The sequence below is a fragment of the Moschus berezovskii genome, chromosome 18, assembly GCF_049115385.1.
Source record: "Moschus berezovskii isolate FMDL1 chromosome 18, NW_MosBer_1.0, whole genome shotgun sequence".
NCBI classification, from domain to species: Eukaryota; Metazoa; Chordata; class Mammalia; order Artiodactyla; family Moschidae; genus Moschus; species Moschus berezovskii.
In genome coordinates this window covers 20,576,983-20,595,076 of record NC_142477.1, presented here as the reverse complement: position 1 = coordinate 20,595,076, position 18,094 = coordinate 20,576,983, and the positions used below count along the sequence as shown (strand labels likewise).

General features: G+C 44.4%; 1 protein-coding gene across 1 annotated transcript in view; it reads left to right on the top strand.

Annotated features, from left to right (window-relative positions):
• Window positions 1-18,094, top strand: part of RETREG1 (reticulophagy regulator 1) — a 168,552-nt gene that overhangs the window by 44,208 nt on the left and 106,250 nt on the right. The window contains exons 2-3 of the mRNA XM_055422244.2: window positions 7,954-8,060; window positions 15,715-15,745. Coding sequence (XP_055278219.2) covers window positions 7,954-8,060; window positions 15,715-15,745 — 138 coding nt within the window. The remainder of the gene's footprint in view (window positions 1-7,953; window positions 8,061-15,714; window positions 15,746-18,094) is intronic.

The window sequence follows — 18,094 nt, the reverse complement described above, 5'->3', positions numbered from 1 at the left end:
ATGGACATCTAGGTTGCTTCCATGTCCTGGCTATTATAAACAGTGCTGCAGTGAACATTGGAGTACATGTGTCTCTTTCAATTCTGGTTTCCTTGGTGTGTATGCCCAGGAGTGCGATTGCTGGATCATATGGCAGTTCTATTTCCAGTTTTTTGAGAAATCTCCACACTGTTCTCCATAGTGGCTGTACTAGTTTGCATTCCCACCAACAGTGTAAGAGGGTTCCTTTCTCTCCACATCCTCTCCAGCATTTATTGCATGTAGACTTTTGGATAGCAGCCATTCTGACTGGTGTGAAATGGTATCTCATTGTGGTTTTGATTTGCATCTCTCTGATTATGAGGGATGTTGAGCATTTTTTCATGTGTTTGTTAGCCATCTGTATGTCTTCTTTGGAGAAATGTCTGTTTAGTTCTTTGGCCCATTTTTTGATTGGGTCATTTATTTTTCTGGAATTGAGCTGCAGGAGCTGCTTGTATAATTTGGAGATTAATCCTTTATCAGTTGCTTCATTTGCTATTATTTTCTCCCATTCTGAAGGCTGTCTTTTCACCTTGCTTATAGTTTCCTTTGCTGTGCAGAAGCTTTTGATTTTAATTAGGTCCCATTTGTTTATTTTTGCTTATGAGTATACTACCCAAAGTAATTTATACATTCAATGCAATCCCTATCAAGCTACCAAGGATATTTTTCACAGAACTAGAACAAATAATCTCACAATTTGTATGGAAATACAAAAAACCTCGAATAGCCAAAGCAATCTTGAGGAAGAAAAATGGAACTGGGGGAATTAACCTGCCGGACTTCAGGCTCTACTACAAAGCCACAGTCATCAAGACAGTATGGTACTGGCATAAAGACAGAAATATAGATCAATGGAACAAAATAGAAAGCCCAGAGATAAATCCACGCACCTATGGACACCTCATCTTTGACAAAGGAGGCAAGAATATAAAATGGAGAAAAGACAGTCTCTTTAACAAGTGGTGCTGGGAAAACTGGTCAGCCACTTGTAAAAGAATGAAACTAGAACACTTCCTAACACCATACACAAAAATAAACTCAAAATGGATTAGAGAGCTAAATGTAAGACCAGAAACTATAAAACTCCTAGAGGAGAACGTAGGCAAAACACTCTCCGACATAAATCACAGCAGGATCCTCCATGACCCACCTCCCAGAATATTGGAAATAAAAGCACTACAGTTTAAAAGCATCATTTCTTCAATGATCAGCTTTCTTTATAGTCCAACTCTCACATCCATACATGACCACTGGAAAAACCATAGCCTTGACTAGACGGACCTTTGTTGGCCAAGTAATGTCTCTGCTTTTTAATATGCTGTCTAGGTTGATCATAACTTTCCTTCCAAGGAGTAAGCGTCTTTTTCTTCATGGCTGCAGTCACCATCTGCAGTGATTTTGGAGCCCAGGAAAATAAAGTCTGTCACTGTTTCCACTGTTTCCCCATCTATTTGCCATGAAGTGATGGGACCAGATGCCATGATCTTTGTTTTCTGAATGTTGAGCTTTAAGCCTTTTCACTCTCCTCTTTCACTTTCATCAAGAGGCTTTTTAGTTCCTCTTCACTTTCTGCCATAAGGGTGGTGTCATCTGCATATCTGAGGTTATTGATATTTCTCCCGGCAATCTTGATTCCAGCTTGTGCTTCCTCCAGCCCAGCATTCCTCATGATGTACTCTGCATATAAGTTAAATAAGCAGGGTGACAATATACAGCCTTGACAAACTCCTTTTCCTATTTGGAACCAGTCTGTTGTTCCATGTCCAGTTCTAACTGTTGCTTCCTGACCTGCATACAGGTTTCTCAAGAGGCAGGTCAGGTGGTCTGGGATTCCCATCTTTTTCAGAATTTTCCACAGCTTGTTCTGATCCACACAGTCAAAGGCTTTGGCATAGTCAGTGAAGCAGAAATAGATATAGAAGTAGGAGAGAGCTTCCATGTGTGGGAATATAGAGAAACAAGACTGGCCACGAATGGAGACTTGTTGAAGCTGGGTTTACTGTACTTCAGACTCTGTTTCTGTATATGTTTGAAAGTTACCAAAATAGAAGTTTTTAAAAAATGACCTTGTCTAACAACCAAGATCTCCCAAATATTAGGCAATTCCCATAAAATAAATACATTCATAAGTGTTCCTATGATTTGAATTTCAAATCACAAGTCTAAATTATGCTACTTATTTTAATTGGAACCATGAGATGAATCCTCATAGACAGTGTAAATAACTAAAATACCAAAAATATGCAGGTTTGTCCTAAGTACAAATTATTACTATTAGGACTTTGTTTCTCAGACATTTCTATTCTTAACTCTTGGACTGCAAAGACACTCATTGACCAAGGAGACATGCAATCCCATACACTTTTGGCATTTCCGCTCCAAGTATTGAACAGTGATTGGGTTGCATTCTCATTTGGCTGAGGATTTTTACTGGCCAATGAGACCCTTGGGCAAGATACCAACTAGTCCCTGGCTCAGGGCACATGAGGGGCATCCTCAGGGCTCTTGGAGTTGCTATGGCAATGCCCTCTAAATGAGAGCTATTAGCAGCCAGGGTGATGGGTCAAAGTCCTATCATTCCTTAATTTTTGTATTCCTGGAAGATTGTAATTTCCACTAAAAGAATAAGTAATGACCAGCACTGCTTCAGTTCATTTTGCATTTCTTTGGTTTTTAAAAGATCCTTAAATGGCTTCCTGGCTAGCTCAAAATATCTTTGAACTTGAGGGAACTTTCTGTCCTAGGTCTTTACCTGACTCTAGAGCAAAGGCTTTTCTAATGAAAGATAGTAATCTAAAATCTGCAGATTTCTTCTGATGCAATGTGAGTCACACTGAGTTATAACTCATTTGTAGAGTCACTTAAGTGAGTCGCAGTCAGCATTTTAAAATATAGTTGAATTGAAGGAAAGTATCAGAAGTCATCACATATTATAAGGACAAATATTACTTTTGAAGCTGGTTTCATCTGTATGTATGTAGATATAAACAAATTTCTTACAGTGGATCATTATCAAAAATTCTGAGAACTGCCACTTCAGTGTGGTGGTATTCAGTTTCTCAGTCATGTCCAACTCTTTGCGACCCTATGGACTGCAGGATGCCAGGCTTCTTTGTCCTTCACCATCTCCTGTGCTTGCAAAGTAATGTTTCTACTTTTTAATACGCTGTCTAGATTTGTTATAGCTTTTCTTTCAAGGAGCAAGTGTCTTTTAATTTCATGTATGCAGTCACCATCTGCAGTGGTTTTGGAGCCCAAGAAAATAAAGTCTCTCACTGTTTCCATTGTTTCCACAACTGTTTGCCATGAAGTGGCCCAGTGTAGGCCCCCATAAATAGATATTTATTGAATGTAAATACTAGTATTTAAACCACCTGTTTCAGAGGATCTGGGGGGAGGAGCCTGGGTCTGGGAATCTGTATTTTAACAAGCTGTCCAGGCAGCCAGGCTGCTAACAGTTGCAGAACTATACTTAGGAAGCACTGACCTATTCTACCCACTCTGGCCCAGGTCACACACCGACAATTAGCATTAGAACCAGACCTTGAACTTGGGTTGTCCACATTCTGGGAGAGGGTTTACCCCTACTTCACCAGCATCTCATGGTGACCACTTCTCACCAAGCACATTGCTTAACCTTCTAATAGATGTCCTGAATGCCAGTTTCCTCCCTATCTACCTCATCTTCTCTGCTGCCCTCAGGCATTTCCCTAAATCACTCAATTTCATTTTCCGACTCTATGCCTTTGGCTTTTTCTCTACTGTCAGTAGTGTTAAAGCCAAACTCCCTATATATCCTTCAAGGCTTGCCACAGTCAGCCCTGAGCCTGGCACCTCAATCTCTTCTCTCCGCCAGTCTCCCAACTCTCTTCTTTATTCCTCTGCTTCTACTGGGGCTACCCCAGACCACCTGCATGCCCCAGGCACACCTCACCCTTGTCTGATTATTCTACTCATGTTATATCCACTAATTGGAACTTAGCTTCTATTTTCCTCTGAATTGCATCCATCCTCCCAGAGCAAGTTCAGTGCCACTTTTCTAGATCTTCCCTGATTTGGAGTTAATAATTTCTCCTCCTTTGCTTCTCTTTTCTCTTTGCCCATGTTTTGCTATAGCATTAAGACTCATCGCCTTGGACTTTGTTAGCACAGCCTGTGTTCATTTCTCTGATGAGGAAGTAAGTTCCTAGAAGGCAGTTTTCATGTATTCTTTGCTTCTTTATATTAATACATTTTACACTGCTTTATAGTTAGTGTTAAGTGACATATCTGTTAATTTTTCTGAGTTATGATTGCCCCAAGTGAAGGGATTCCCTGGTGGTTCAGACAGTAAAGAATCTGCCTCTAATGTGGGAGACATGGGTTCAATCCCTGGGTCGGGAAGATCCCCTGGAGAAGGAAATGGCAACCCACTCCAGTATTCTTGCCTGGAGAATCCCATGGACAGAGGAGCCTGGTGGGCTTCAGTTCACAGGATTGCAAAGAAGTATTAATTAGCAGCTTAACCAACTAACTTATGTAAAATGGGCTTCAACCTGTGTATGAAGGCTCAAAGCTCCCTGTGACTTCTTTGCCTTTCCATTCCTTTATAAAACCAATCAAAAACAAACAAACCAAAAAAGTACTGTAGGGTTTGTGTGCTGTTCATCATAAAGAATTCTTTGTTTTCTTCTGGAGAGGAAGTGGGCAGATAGACAAAAGAGCAGTGATATTAGAGAGAAAGGGCTGGCAAACCAGGCTCCTAATAACTGCTATTTGTAAGAGATTGTTGGGAAAAAAGGTAGGAGTTAAAGAAATGAATATGGCATAAAACAGAAACTAAGACAGGATGGTAAATGAAGGACATCTACTTTAGCTACTCTCTGTGCATGAGAAGAGGCTTCCCTGATAGCGCAGTTGGTAAAGAATACTCCAGCAATGCAGGAGACCCCAGAGAGAGAGAGTTTGCCAAGAGAACGCACTGGTCATAGCAAACACCCTCTTCCAACAATACAAGAGAAATCTCTACACATGGGCATCACCAGATGGTCAATACCAAGATCAGATTGATTATATTCTTTGCAGCCAAAGATGGAGAAGCTCTATATAGTCAGCAAAAACATGACAGGGAGCTGACTGTGACTCAGATCATGAACTCCTTATTGAAAAATTCAGACTTAAATTGAAGAAGTAGGGAAAACCACTAGACCATTCAGGTATGACCTAAATCAAATCCCTTATGATTATACAGTTCAGGTGACAAACAGATTTAACGGATTAGATCTGATAGAGTACCTGAAGAACTATGGACGGACGTTCGTGAGATTGTACAGGAAACAGGAATCAAGACCATCCCCAAGAAAAAGAAATGCAAAAAAGCAAAATGGCTGTCTGAGGAGCGCTTACAAATAGCTGTGAATAGAAGAGAAGTGAAAGGCAAAGTAGAAAAGGAAAGATATACCCATTTGAATTCAGAGCTCCAAAGAATAGTAAGGAGAGATAAAAAGCCTTCCTCAGTGATCAATGCAAAGAAATAGAGGAAAACAACAGAATAGGAAAAACGAGATCTCTTCAAGAAAATTAGAGATTCCAAGGGAACATTTCATGCAAAGATGGGCTCAATAAAGGAAAGAAATGGTATGGACCTAACAGAAGCAGAAGATATTAAGAAGAGGTGGCAAGAATACACAGAACTGTACAAGAAAGATCTTCATGACCCAGATAATCATGATGGTGTGATCACTCACCTAGAGCCAGACATCCTGGAATGTGAAGTTAACTGGGCCTTAGGAAACATCACTATGAACAAAGCTAGTGTAGGTGACGGAATTCCAGTTGAGCTATTTCAAATCCTGAAAGATGATGTTATGAAAGTGATGCACTCAATGTGCCAGCAAATTTGAAGACTCAGCAGTGGCCATAGGACTGGAAAAGGTCAGGTTTCATTCCAATCCCAAAGAAAGGCAATGCCAAAGAATGTTCAAACTACCAAACAATTGCACTCATCTCACATGCTAGTAAAGTCATGCTCAAAATTCTCCAAGTCAGGCTTCAACAGTACATGAACTGTGAGCTTGCAGATGTTCAAGCTGAATTTAGAAAAGGCAGAGGAACCAGAGATCAAATTGTCAACCATCCACTCAATCATCCAAAAAGTAAGAGAATTCCAGAAAAACATCTATTTCCGCTTTATTGACTATGCCAAAGCCTTTGACTGTGTGGATCAGAACAAGCTGTGGAAAATTCCTGAAGAGATGGGAATACCAGACCACCTGACCTGCCTCTTGAGAAACCTGTATGCAGGTCAGGAAGCAACAGTTAGAACTGGACATGGAACAACAGACTGGTTCCAAATAGGAAAAGGAGTACAAAAAGGCTGTATATTGTCACCCTGCTTATTTAACTTATATGCAGAGTACATCATGAGGAATGCTGGGCTGGAGGAAGCACAAGCTGGAATCAAGATGGCCGGGAGAAATGTCAGTAACCTCAGATATGCAGATGACACCACCCTTAAGGCAGAAAGTGAAGAAGAAGTAAAGAGCCTCTTGATGAAAATGAAAGAGGAGACTGAAAAAATTGGCTTAAAGCTCAACATTCAGAAAACTAAGATCATGGCATCTGGTCCCATCACTTCATGGCAAATAGATGGGGAAACAGTGGAAACAATGTCAGACTTTATTTTTCTGGGCTCCAAAATCACTGCAGATGGTGATTGCAGCAATGAAATTAAAAGACACTTACTGCTTGGAAGGAAACTTATGACCAACCTAGACAGCATTTTAAAAAGCAGAGACATTACTTTGCCAACAAAAGTCTGTGTAGTCAAGGTTATGGTTTTTCCCGTGGTCATGTATGGATGTGAGAGTTGGACTGTGAAGAAAGCTGATTGCCGAAGAATTGATGCTTTTGAATTGTGGTGTTGGAGAAGACTCTTGAGTTTCCCTTGGACTAAGCAGTCCATTCTAGAGGAGATCAATCCTGGGTGTTCATTGGAAGGACTGCTGCTGAAGCTGAAACTCCAGTACTTTGGCCACCTGATGCGAAGAGCTGACTCATTTGAAAAGATCCTGATGCAGGGTAAGATTGAGGGCAGGAGGAGAAGGGGACGACACAGGGTGAGATAGTTGGATGGCATCACCGACTCGATGGACAGGAGTTTGAGTAAACTCCAAGAGTTGGTGATGGACGGGGTGGCCTGGCGTGCTGCAGTCCATGTGGTCGCAAAGAGTCAGACACGACTGAGCAACTGAACTGACGACTAACTGTGCCTGAGAAGACCCTGCAGCTCTGCCTTTGTTATGATTCTGCTCCAGGCCAATTCTGTTCCATCCAGCAGAGTGCTATTTGGGCCATACCCAAGATTGCAAATCCTCTGCCCAGATGGGAAGTTAGAGCAGAAAAGCCTGGCGCAAAAGTACACATGGCTCAGGTGCTTTTATTTCACTGTCTCTAATGCCTGTTACGTAACTTTCTTTCTTCTTTACTTTTTGGCTTCTCTGGGCCTTGGTTGCTGTGCACAGGCTTTCTCTGGTTGCCGCAAGTGGAAGCTGTTCTCTAGCTGCGGTGCTCGGGCTTCTCATTGTGGTGGCTTTTCTTGTTGCGGAGCACGGGCTGTAGGTACACGGGATTCAGCTGTTTCCCCTCATGGGCTCTTGATCGCGAGCTCAGTAGCTGTGGTGCACAGGCTCAGTTGCCCTCGGGCATCTGGGATCTTCCTGGACCAGAGATCGAACCTGTGTCCCCTGCATTGGCAGGTAGATTCTTAACCACTGGACCACTAGGGAAGTCCCAAGTAACTTTCATATGGTCACGTTGTGGGTGCTTTTGACAAGTGAAATCATTTATTGAATCTATTTTTTGTTTCTGTGGCAGAAGGTAAACCTAATTGTTTAAAAAAGGTAAAATCCTCAAATTGAAACAATGATTTGTCTGTTTTTGCTGTGATAGGTTCCTTGCACTGACTCCATGGAGAGTGTATCACCTGATTTCCGTCATGATCCTTACACGTGTTATTATGCAGATAATAAAGGATATGATTTTGTCTAGAACAAGAGGTAAGAAAACTTTGAATTCATTTTTATGGCATTTAATTTTCTAGATTCTGAATATCTGACCTGTGTGTAGACATTTTAACCAAGTGGTCTTTGAAAAGGAACAAAATAATAGGTTGTATAGGCACTGGCTTTTCTAGTTTAAATGTTTGTTAAGTGTTACTTTTAAACTTATTAAATTTATTTAGGTATTTATCATTTATTGAATGGATGTGTCCTGCTGCTGCTGGGCAAAAGGTTTGTGTGTGCTGGTTTCTCTTTTGGGTCTAAGCACTGTTATTCTAAATAGCATTTTGATATTCAAGTAGGCCACAGTGAGGATGACAGTTGAATATTTATTACATCCCACATGACGAAACTGGGCCATTGGAAAATGGACTGCTGCTGCTGCTGCTAAGTTGCTTCAGTCATGTCCGACTCTGTGTGACCCCATAGATGGCAGCCCACTGGGCTCCTCTGTCCCTGGGATTCTGAGGCAAGAACACTGGAGTGGGTTGCCATTTCCTTCTCCAGTGCAGGAAAGTGAAAAGTGAAAGTGAAGTCTGTCAGTCGTGTCCAGCTCTTCACGACCTCATGGACTGCAGCCTACCAGGCTCCTCTGTCCATGGGCTTTTCCAGGCAAGAGTACTGGAGTGGGTTGCCATTTCCTTCTCCAGGTAAATGGACTAGTTGATGTAAATTTTTTCTCTGCCTCAGTGGAGAAAAGCAATGAATTCAGGGCTTAAAAACAATTAAGTCATGGTTAAATACATTTTTAAAAAATGAATTGAAAAAAATTAATTCATTTTAAACACCAAATTTAAAAAATTAAAGTGAAAGTTTGAATTATTTAAAAAATTTGTTTGAGATTTAACTATGCTATACATCTGAGTCAGGCATTTCCATACTTGGGATGGGGGACTTCTTTCTACCAAGGTTTGAGCAAGTGTTTGTAAGTAGGCAAAAATCCCTGCTTGGAATACTTGGGCTCCATGAAATTAAGTGGAATAGGATTGATTTGATCAAAAGTAGCTAAGAGTGGGTTACAGTAGGCAGTTGATTCCAATGAATGTAACCCCAATGGATAATTTTGGTTGGGGTCCTTCTGAGTGGATGCACATAAGAACTGTCCAGGGTCCTGTTCCCTTTTGGACACTGAGGCTGCTGGTGGGACCTCCCTGATGACATCCTTGGGACCAGGGATGTCAGCCGTTAGGGAGGTAGCATCATCTGTTAAGGAGACACCATCACAGTCCTCTATAGTGCCAGTGCTGGTGCTTAGTCACTCAGTCGGGTCTGACTCTTTGTGACCCCATGGACTGTAGCCCAGCCAGGCTCCTCTGTCCCTGGGGATTCTCCAGGCAAGAATACTGGAGTGGGTTGCCATTTCCTTCTCCAGGACATCTTCCCAACCCAGGGATTGAACCCAGGTGTCCCACATTGCTGCAAGATCCTTCACTGTCTGAGCCACCAGGGAAGCTCCTACAGTGTTCTATCAGTTCAGTTCAGTCGCTTAGTCATATCTGACTCTTTGCGACCCCATGGACTGCAGCACACCAGGCTTCCCTGTCCATCACCAATACCCAGAGCCTACTCAAACTCATGTCCATTGAGTCAGTGATGTCAGTATATGGAACATTACAGTGTTCTACAGTGCGCTTTAAATCCAGTTTATATTTTAAGTCTATATGGTTCTTAAATTTACTCATGTGTAAACCATTTAGAAAGATTGTTTCACATGGCCGTGTTTCAAGGTTTGGAGGTGATTCCTCCAAGGTTTGGAGGTCCCTGTTGTGGGAACATGAACAGATTTGGTTTTGTCCAGTTACCACTTTTCTCGAATCTATACAGGTTAGTTTATATTCTTGTACGTTTTCTTCCTTCTCGCCCTGTCCTCCTCCTCCCCACACCCCTCTTTTCTGTTTCAGGCTCTTAACTGTCTCCCTTCTAACCCTAACCGGGCACCCGATACTTTCTGTTCACCCTAACACATGCGTGCGTGCACAGTTCAGTTCAGTTCAGTTCAGTCGCTCAGTCGTGTCCGACTCTCCGTGACCCCATGAATCACAGCACGCCAGGCCTCCCTGTCCATCACCAACTCCCGGAGTTCACTCAAACTCATGTCCACAGAGTCGGTGATGCCATCCAGCCGTCTCATTCTCCGTCGTCCCCTTCTCCTCCCACCCCCAACCTTTCCCAGCATCAGAGTCTTTTCCAGTGAGTCAACTCGTCGCATGAGGTGGCCAAAGTATTGCAGTTTCAGCTTTAGCATCAGTCCCTCCAATGAACATCCAGGATTGATCTCCTTTAGAATGGACTGGTTGGATCTCCTTGCAGTATAAGGGACTCTCAAGAGTCTTCTCCAACACCACAGTTCAAAAGCATCAATTCTTCGGCGATCAGCCTTCTTCACATCCATACATGACCACGGGAAAAACCATTGACAGTTGTGTTCAACTCTTTGTGACCCCTTGCACTGTAGCCTGCTGGGTTCTCTGTGCATAGAATTTTCTAGGCAAGATTACTGGAGTGGGTTGCCATTTGCTCTTCCAGGGGATCTTCGCGACTCAGGGATCAAACCCGTGTCTTCCGCATTGCAGGCAGATTCTTTACTGCTGAGCCATTACTCTGTTTGCCCTAGAAATACTAATTCTGCCTAGAGTTGGGGCTTCCCTGGTGGCTCAGATGGTAAAGAATCTGCCTGCAATGCAGAAGACCTGGGTTCTATCCCTGGGTTGGGAAGATCCCTTGGAGGAGAACATGGCAACCCACTCCAGTATTCTTGCCTGGAGAATCCCCATGGACAGAGGAGCCTGGAGGGCTACAGTCCATTGGGGTCACAAAGAGTTGGACATGACTGAGCTACTAAGCACAGCACAGAGTTGGGGCACCTCCATGCTGTAGAGCTTTGTACTTGGTTGGTAGGAACAACCCATGGCGATACCTGTGTTTCTGCCTGGGTTATAACTAATAGAGGAGAGTCTGTTTATCTCAAATAGGCTTGGTAACATCTTCACCCTCCAGAAGCTCCCTCAAGGGAATCTTAGAGGAAAGATTATATTCTTTCTTAGAAGAAAGAAAATAACCACTTACCTATTTTACCTGCAGTCATTCTAGCTCGATAGGGCAAGTGGACTCACACAGCAAGCTGAGCATCTCAGTGTTTGCACTGGTGTACGGATCTGGTCCCAGGCCGGGCACAAGTTATAAGGAACAGACAAATGGGGAGGCCAAGGATGAAGTGGAAAGACTTCCCAACTGTTCCTTTTCTCTCTTACAAGGACCGTTCCCCGTGTTGACTCATCAGCTCGATGCTGCTGCACACGTGGAACTTTCATATCATGCATTGCAGGAACGCTCTCCAGTGCAAGGATTCAGTCCTTTAAAGTATTAAGGTGGTAGGGTGGGAAGCACACCAACCTCCTAGAACTAGCTGGCACCATTTCTTAGCAGTGGAGGGACCTCTTCATAGACTATTGGCTTCTTCTGGCTGCAATGACAAATTACCACAAGTTTGGTTCTTCAGTACAACAGAAATGTCTTCACTTAGAGTTCAAAATCAGTATTGCTGGGCCCAAATCGAGGTGTGGGCAGGGCCATGCTCCCTCCAGAGGCTCTAGGGAAAGATCCCTTGTCTGACCCACCTTCTGCTGGTCCCTGGTGTCCTTCGCTTGTAGGACGTCCCTCCAGTCTCTGCTCTGTGGTCCTAACACCTTCTCTGCCTGAGTCAGATCCTCCTCTGCCTTTCTCGTCTTACAGGAACACTGGTGATTCCATCTGGGCCCCACCTGGATAATCTGGGACGGTGTCCCCATCTCATGGCCCAAAACTTCGTCACATTTGGTTAATCCCATTTTCCATATCTGAGGGCTTCCATGTGGCACAGTGGTAAAGACTCTGCCTCCAGTGCAGGAGCTCCAGGAGACAGGGGTTTGATCCCTGGGTTGGGAAGTCCCCCTGGAGGAGGAAATGTCTCCCACTCCAGTATTCTTGCCTGGAGAATTCTCAGGGACAGAGGAGCCTGGTGGGCTATAGTCCCTCGGGTCACAAAGAGTCAGGCACAAATGAATGTGTACACATAACATTTTCCACATAAAGTAACATTTTGCAGGATTCAGGGATTAAAGCCTGATAGTTCTGGGGGCTGTTATTCATCCTCCTATATAATCGGAACCTCTTTATCCTATGATGAAAAATCCTTCTCATACCACCGGGTTGTGTAGAGGTCAGACAAAAGCATTAAAAAAGAAGTGCCTACATCAGTATGGGCCCCTCTGTTCAGCTTCCGGCCCATCACCTGAATATCACAGGTTTGGTCACCCATCAGTTTCACACTTTTGCCCGTAAGGCCGGCATTTGGAATGGACCAATCTTTCTGTCTGAGTTTTCACTGGGGGACATTGCTCTCAATACAGCGTTTCTGCTGCATGAGGAGAAAAGGAGAAACAAGATTCATCCCTGTGCATTCCCAGGGCTCCCTCTCTGTGGCTGAAGAAGCCCTGGTGCCTGCTTCATCCTTTCTGATCCAGTCTTTTAGAACAAAGGCCCATTGAATCCCATGTGTGGTTGGCAGGAGCCTGGTCTTATAGGCCTTCAGCCTAGGACCCTGTGGTGATGAATTGGTCTCCAGGAGACACAGAATTGGCTTCAAGTTGGACCCAGCTATGGGGATTGGCTTCATTTAGAGCCACTGGGCTCTCATGAGACACCCTGGCCCCCCAGAAGGAGTGGTGAGGAAAGGACCCCCAACTCATCTGTCTCCTCGCCTCTCCCCCAACTTTCCTGCTTCCCACAGCATTTCTGGCTAAAGATATTAGCCAAAGTCCTCTTATTAAGAATTTAATTGTATCCCTCCTTTCCCTTCATTATATCTTTAACACCATCTCAGACACTTAATATGAAATAGATGAGCAAAAGTGTGGCCATACTGCCTTGGAAATTAATCATTGTGAAACTCATGGGGCCCCACGTCTCTGGTTTCTGAGTCACCAGTGGGGATGCCCCCTGGCTGTGATAGATTTCTGTCTTGCTGTTTTGTGCCCAAGTGCCTGCTCCCAGCATTAACCCCTTAGTCTGGTCCCTGGGCAGGCATCTGTGGTGTGGGAAACTCCTCCTGCAGCCTTCAACTTCTCCTTCACCACCTTCTCTCTCTTTACTAAAGAACCAGTCATCTCCACACTCCACCCCACCTGCCCCTCACTGTCTTGAGATACTCTTCACATACTTCCCTGGGCAGTGGAGGAGGGCTCACTCAGCAGAGCCCCACATACTCCCCGTGGAGCATGACCAACCACTGTCCCTTTATGCCTGTCCTCCTGCCAAATCTACACGATCCATCTGATGCAGAACATGGGCCCACCTGGAAGCATGGCCTATGAACTGTAGGCGTTTGTGTTCAGTCTGTGCTGTCATTCCAGCTTGTGCCCTCATGGCTTGTGTGAAGGCCTGGATTTGGTCCCCTAGACTGTCATTGCATCCTGGACCTCAGCCTTTGGAAGTGCTGTCTCCAACCCCTGCCAAGGCTGGAGGGTGCTTCCTTCTGTTCAGCCTAACTGCCACTGAACCAGCTCTGTGTCCCCAGTTCAAGTGTTCTCATGCTCAGCCTCTCACCACCGCCCCATCCTCAGCCCTGAGCAGCCACAGCCTGGTCTACGTTCAATGATGTTGGTGCTGCTGTCCTCATCATTCAGATTTTCTCACTCCCTTAGGCAGCAACCATTTTCCCATTTTATTGTTATAATTAACATACAATATAAACTTTAGGTGTATAGCACAGTGACTTAATATTTTATACATTGAAAGTCACTCAGTCCAGCTCTGCAACCCCATGGACTACACAGTTCATGGAATTCTCCAGGCCAGAATACTGGAGTGGATAGCCTTTCCTTTCTCCAGGGGATCTTCCCAACCCAGGAATCATACCCAGGTCTCCCGCATTGCAGGCAGATTCTTTACCAGCTGAGCCACAAGGGATACTCAAGAATACTGGAGTGCGTAGCCTATCCCTTCTCCAGCAGATCTTCCCAGCCCAGGAACTGAACCATTGAACCGAGGTCTCCTTCATTGCAGATGGATTCTTTACCAACTGAGCACTTAGGGGAGCCCTCTTTTATACATTATGAACTGATAACTGCAGTAAGACCAGTTACCATCCATCATGTCACTACACAAAGTTGTTACAATATTATTAATTATATTCCCTGTGTGTGCATTGCATTCCCATGACTTATTCTATAGCTAGAAGTTTGTACCTCTTAATCCCCTTCACCTATTTGGTCTATCTCCCTGACCCCTCTCCCCTTTGGCAACTATCAGCAGTTTGTTCTCTGTATCTATGAGTTTGTTTCTGTTCTGTTTCTTCACTTGTTTTGTTTCTTAGATTCCACATGTAAGTGAAATCATGTGGAATTTCTTTTTCTCTGACTCATTTCACTTAGCATAATATCCTCAAGTCCTTCCACATTGCTGCAAATGGCAGGATTTCATTCTTTCTTCATGACCAAGTAATACTCCACTATATTATGTACATTGAGTTGGCCAAAAAGTTCATTTGAGTTTTTGCATAAGATGTTACACGACATCTTCTTTATTTGTTCATCTAGGTAAAAGGGAACCCAGATCAATTATACAGTTCTAATAATCTGATAAAAGGATGTAAGCAATTTTGAGAAACTTCCTGGGGCTGAATTCTAAGAAGACTTTATCGCACAGATCTTTGAAAGAGGCTTCCCAAGTGGCTCAGTGGTGAAGAACCCTCCTGCCAATGCAGGAGATGCTGGTTTGATCCCTGGTTGGGAAGATCACCTGGAGGAGGAAATGGCAACCACTCCGGTATTCTTGCCTGGAAAACTCTATGGACAGAGGAGCCTGGTGGGCTGTGGTCCATAGGGTTGCAAAGAGTCAGACACAGCTGGAGTGACTGAGCACACAAAAGCATGCAGTGAAGCACAAGAGGGACAACATCTTTATTTGATGGAAAAAAGCAGAAACCGCCTCATGGCCATTTCTTTTCTTGAACTTCATTAAAGCTGGGAACATAGTGTCAAGACATAATCCAATGAAGAAAGTCATTGGAGAATTAAGAAAGCAAATGAGATCTAGGTTTATGTTTATACATATATACATGTATATATATTTTAATGTTGATTTTGTTTGAGCCTAGATACACACTCAAAACACTTAAAGAATGAATAGATACAAACCTCCTTTCTCAAATAACAGTTGTCCCTTTGTCAGTACCATTTCAGAGTTTACCTCATATACCACCTCTGTCATTGGTGCTCTCATGACCAACCACATTTTCTCTCCTCCCTGGACTCCCATGGCTTATGTTTCCTGTAGAGTTTCTAACCTAACCCTTGGTTCACATTCACTTGAGTGCAGGTTCTGTCTGCCCCACTGGACAGTACAGTCCTCCAGGCAGGACCATGTGTTCTGTGCTATTCCATCTCTCCTGCTACCTATTCAACAGCTTTGCATATAGTTGAATCTCAGTGGATATTTGTGGACACTTTCCCTGAATGAGTTATGGTACTAGAGGTAGACAGTGTATACGATATGAGAGTTTCTGGAGTTTAAAGATCTAAGCATTCCATTTTAAACAGCTTTCTTTCTAAGTTGAGAAATGCCTCAAGGGGAAAATGCCTCCACTAACGTTTCACATTCACTTCTATTGCAGGTGCACAGCTGTGGCGAAGCCTCAGTGAAAGGTAGGGGACTTGCTTTCAGTGTCACCACTGATGAAGGGCAGGTGGGGGAGGTGCCTGGGCCACCGAGATGCGCCTCTCAAATCATCGTTTAGCGACAAGAATGACAATAGTCATCTACAAGAGTGGGAAAATAAAAATACAGTTGAACTGAGGATGAGGATAAAATTGGGACTCGTTCTTGGAAGCAGCTTGCATGAGAGTCAGTGTGTGAGGGAGGACGGAATGGGAAGAGTTGGGGGGGTGGATTTCACTGGGGATTTCCTCCCCAACCTCATTTCGGGGTGTGACCATCACTGCTGAGGTGGGTGGAAAACAAGGTGACCCTGAGGCCTGGAACTCTGCTGGAACGTTCCTGAAGGTTAACCAGGAGAGCGCTGTCGGTTCAGAGAGCTCTGGGGTTGGGCAACAGTGAGGAGGGGTAGCAGGCTCCTGAGTCTGATGGGGCAGCGAGTGTACACCGACCTTTGGGCTCCCTGTGCAGCCGCAGGCAAAGTAGTTCCGTTTTCATCCACGCGGCTCCACCCGGAAGTAAAGGTGGTTCACCCGGAAGTAAAGGGCTCCACCTGGAAGTAAGAGTGCTCCACTCAGAAGTAAAGGTGCTGCACTCGGAAGTAAAGGTGCTGCACTCGGAAGTAAAGGTGCTCTGCCGCCTGGCGGAGGAGCGAGCTGGGGCAGGTGACGTGGGGAAAGTGATCAATAGCAGAAACTACATGTATGAGAAGTGGGAACGTGAAGAAGACGTAAGGGTTAACACTGCAGGAAAACGAATTTTTGTAGTTATTTATTTAAATTCTGCCTTCAAAGTATTCTCGTATGACTGAAAGAGAGGGTTGAGTGCTCCACTTACATCCAAGTGGACAGTGTGCAGTGAAGGCTCAAAAAGGGTAATGCCTATAAAAATCCATGAAAAAAACCACCCCATAACCTGGTATATAGCGTACCCTTTAGAGCTGTGTGTTTATTTCAGGTGTATTATGACCAGTTGACATCTGTGTGCTTCTTCACTTTGGACCCCAGATTTTCAAGGAGGGGTGGTGGGGAGGGATGTAAACTTGCCAACAGACTCAGCAGAGGGAGACGTTGACTCTAAGAAGGGAAATGTGATCTTCCGGGCACAGACTCACCCCAGCCTGGCCGTCCAGGGTTCTGTCCTGTCCCTGCTGACACACTGGGTCTCCTGGGATAAGTGTCCGCAGATGCTTCTCCAAATATCAGGTGGAGAAGTTGAGCATGCTCCCTGATTCTGGCTGGGGGAAGATCTGACCAAGTCAGCAGGTGAAATTTCAAAGGAGTTTTAAAAGCTCTTCAGTGGAATATCCTTTTATATCTACTCAGTCAGACTGGTTAAGGCATTGCCCATTTTTACTGTAGGGCTTGCTGTCCACAGCCCTTCTGAAGTAGCTGCAAGTTGCCTGGGAGAATTTCCACGGCACACTTTCTCTTAGCATGGAAATTAACTAGAGTATTTGATAGGGGTTTGGAGAAAAACCTTAGCTATTAGTGAGCTCGGCAGGACCAAGGATCTCACTTTGCCAGTATCAGGTTAGCTCCTTATAATGTGGTTTTTTAGATTTGTAACATTCTGCTCCTCTGGGGGAAGTGCTTGTGTGCCCCCAGAGAAGCCATGCTCATGGAAATAGTCCTTTCTAGGGAGCTCTCTTTTACTTCAAAGTCACCCAATTGGATATTCACATGCAACTAGTTTTCCATCCTGGTCCTAACCCTACTCCTAGTGCTCTTCCCAAGTTTACTGCTCTGTCGGCCTCAATTATCTCATCTGCAAAGGGAGAGGTAACAGAGAGAATAATCTCAAATATTCATTCCAGCCCTAAAAAGTCTGCGATGTGATTCAAGGGGATTAGTGTTACTTTCAGCTTCCCAGGAGTAGGAAATGGCAACCTACTCTAGTATTCTTTCCTGGAAAATACCACAGACAGTGGAGCCTGGAGGGTTACAGTCCATGGGGCCACAAAGAGTCGGACATGACTGAGCGATTACATGTATGCATGCAGTGTTCCTTTCAGATTGTTACCCTTTTACCTTTCTGTTTGGCCAGTGCTTCTTTCAAAGTGACTTAATTCTCACTAGAAGGGATACTCGGAGAAGGCAATGGCAAGCCACTCCAGTACTCTTGCCTAGAAAATCCCATGGTCGGAGGAGCCTGGTAGGCTGCAGTCCATGGGGTCGCTATGAGTCAGACATGACCGAGTGACTTCACTTTCACTTTTCACTTTCACACATTGGAGAAGGAAATGGCAACCCACTCCAGTGTTCTTGCCTGGAGAATCCCAGGGACGGGGGAGCCTGGTGGGCTGCCGTCTATGGGTTCACCCAGAGTCGGACACGACT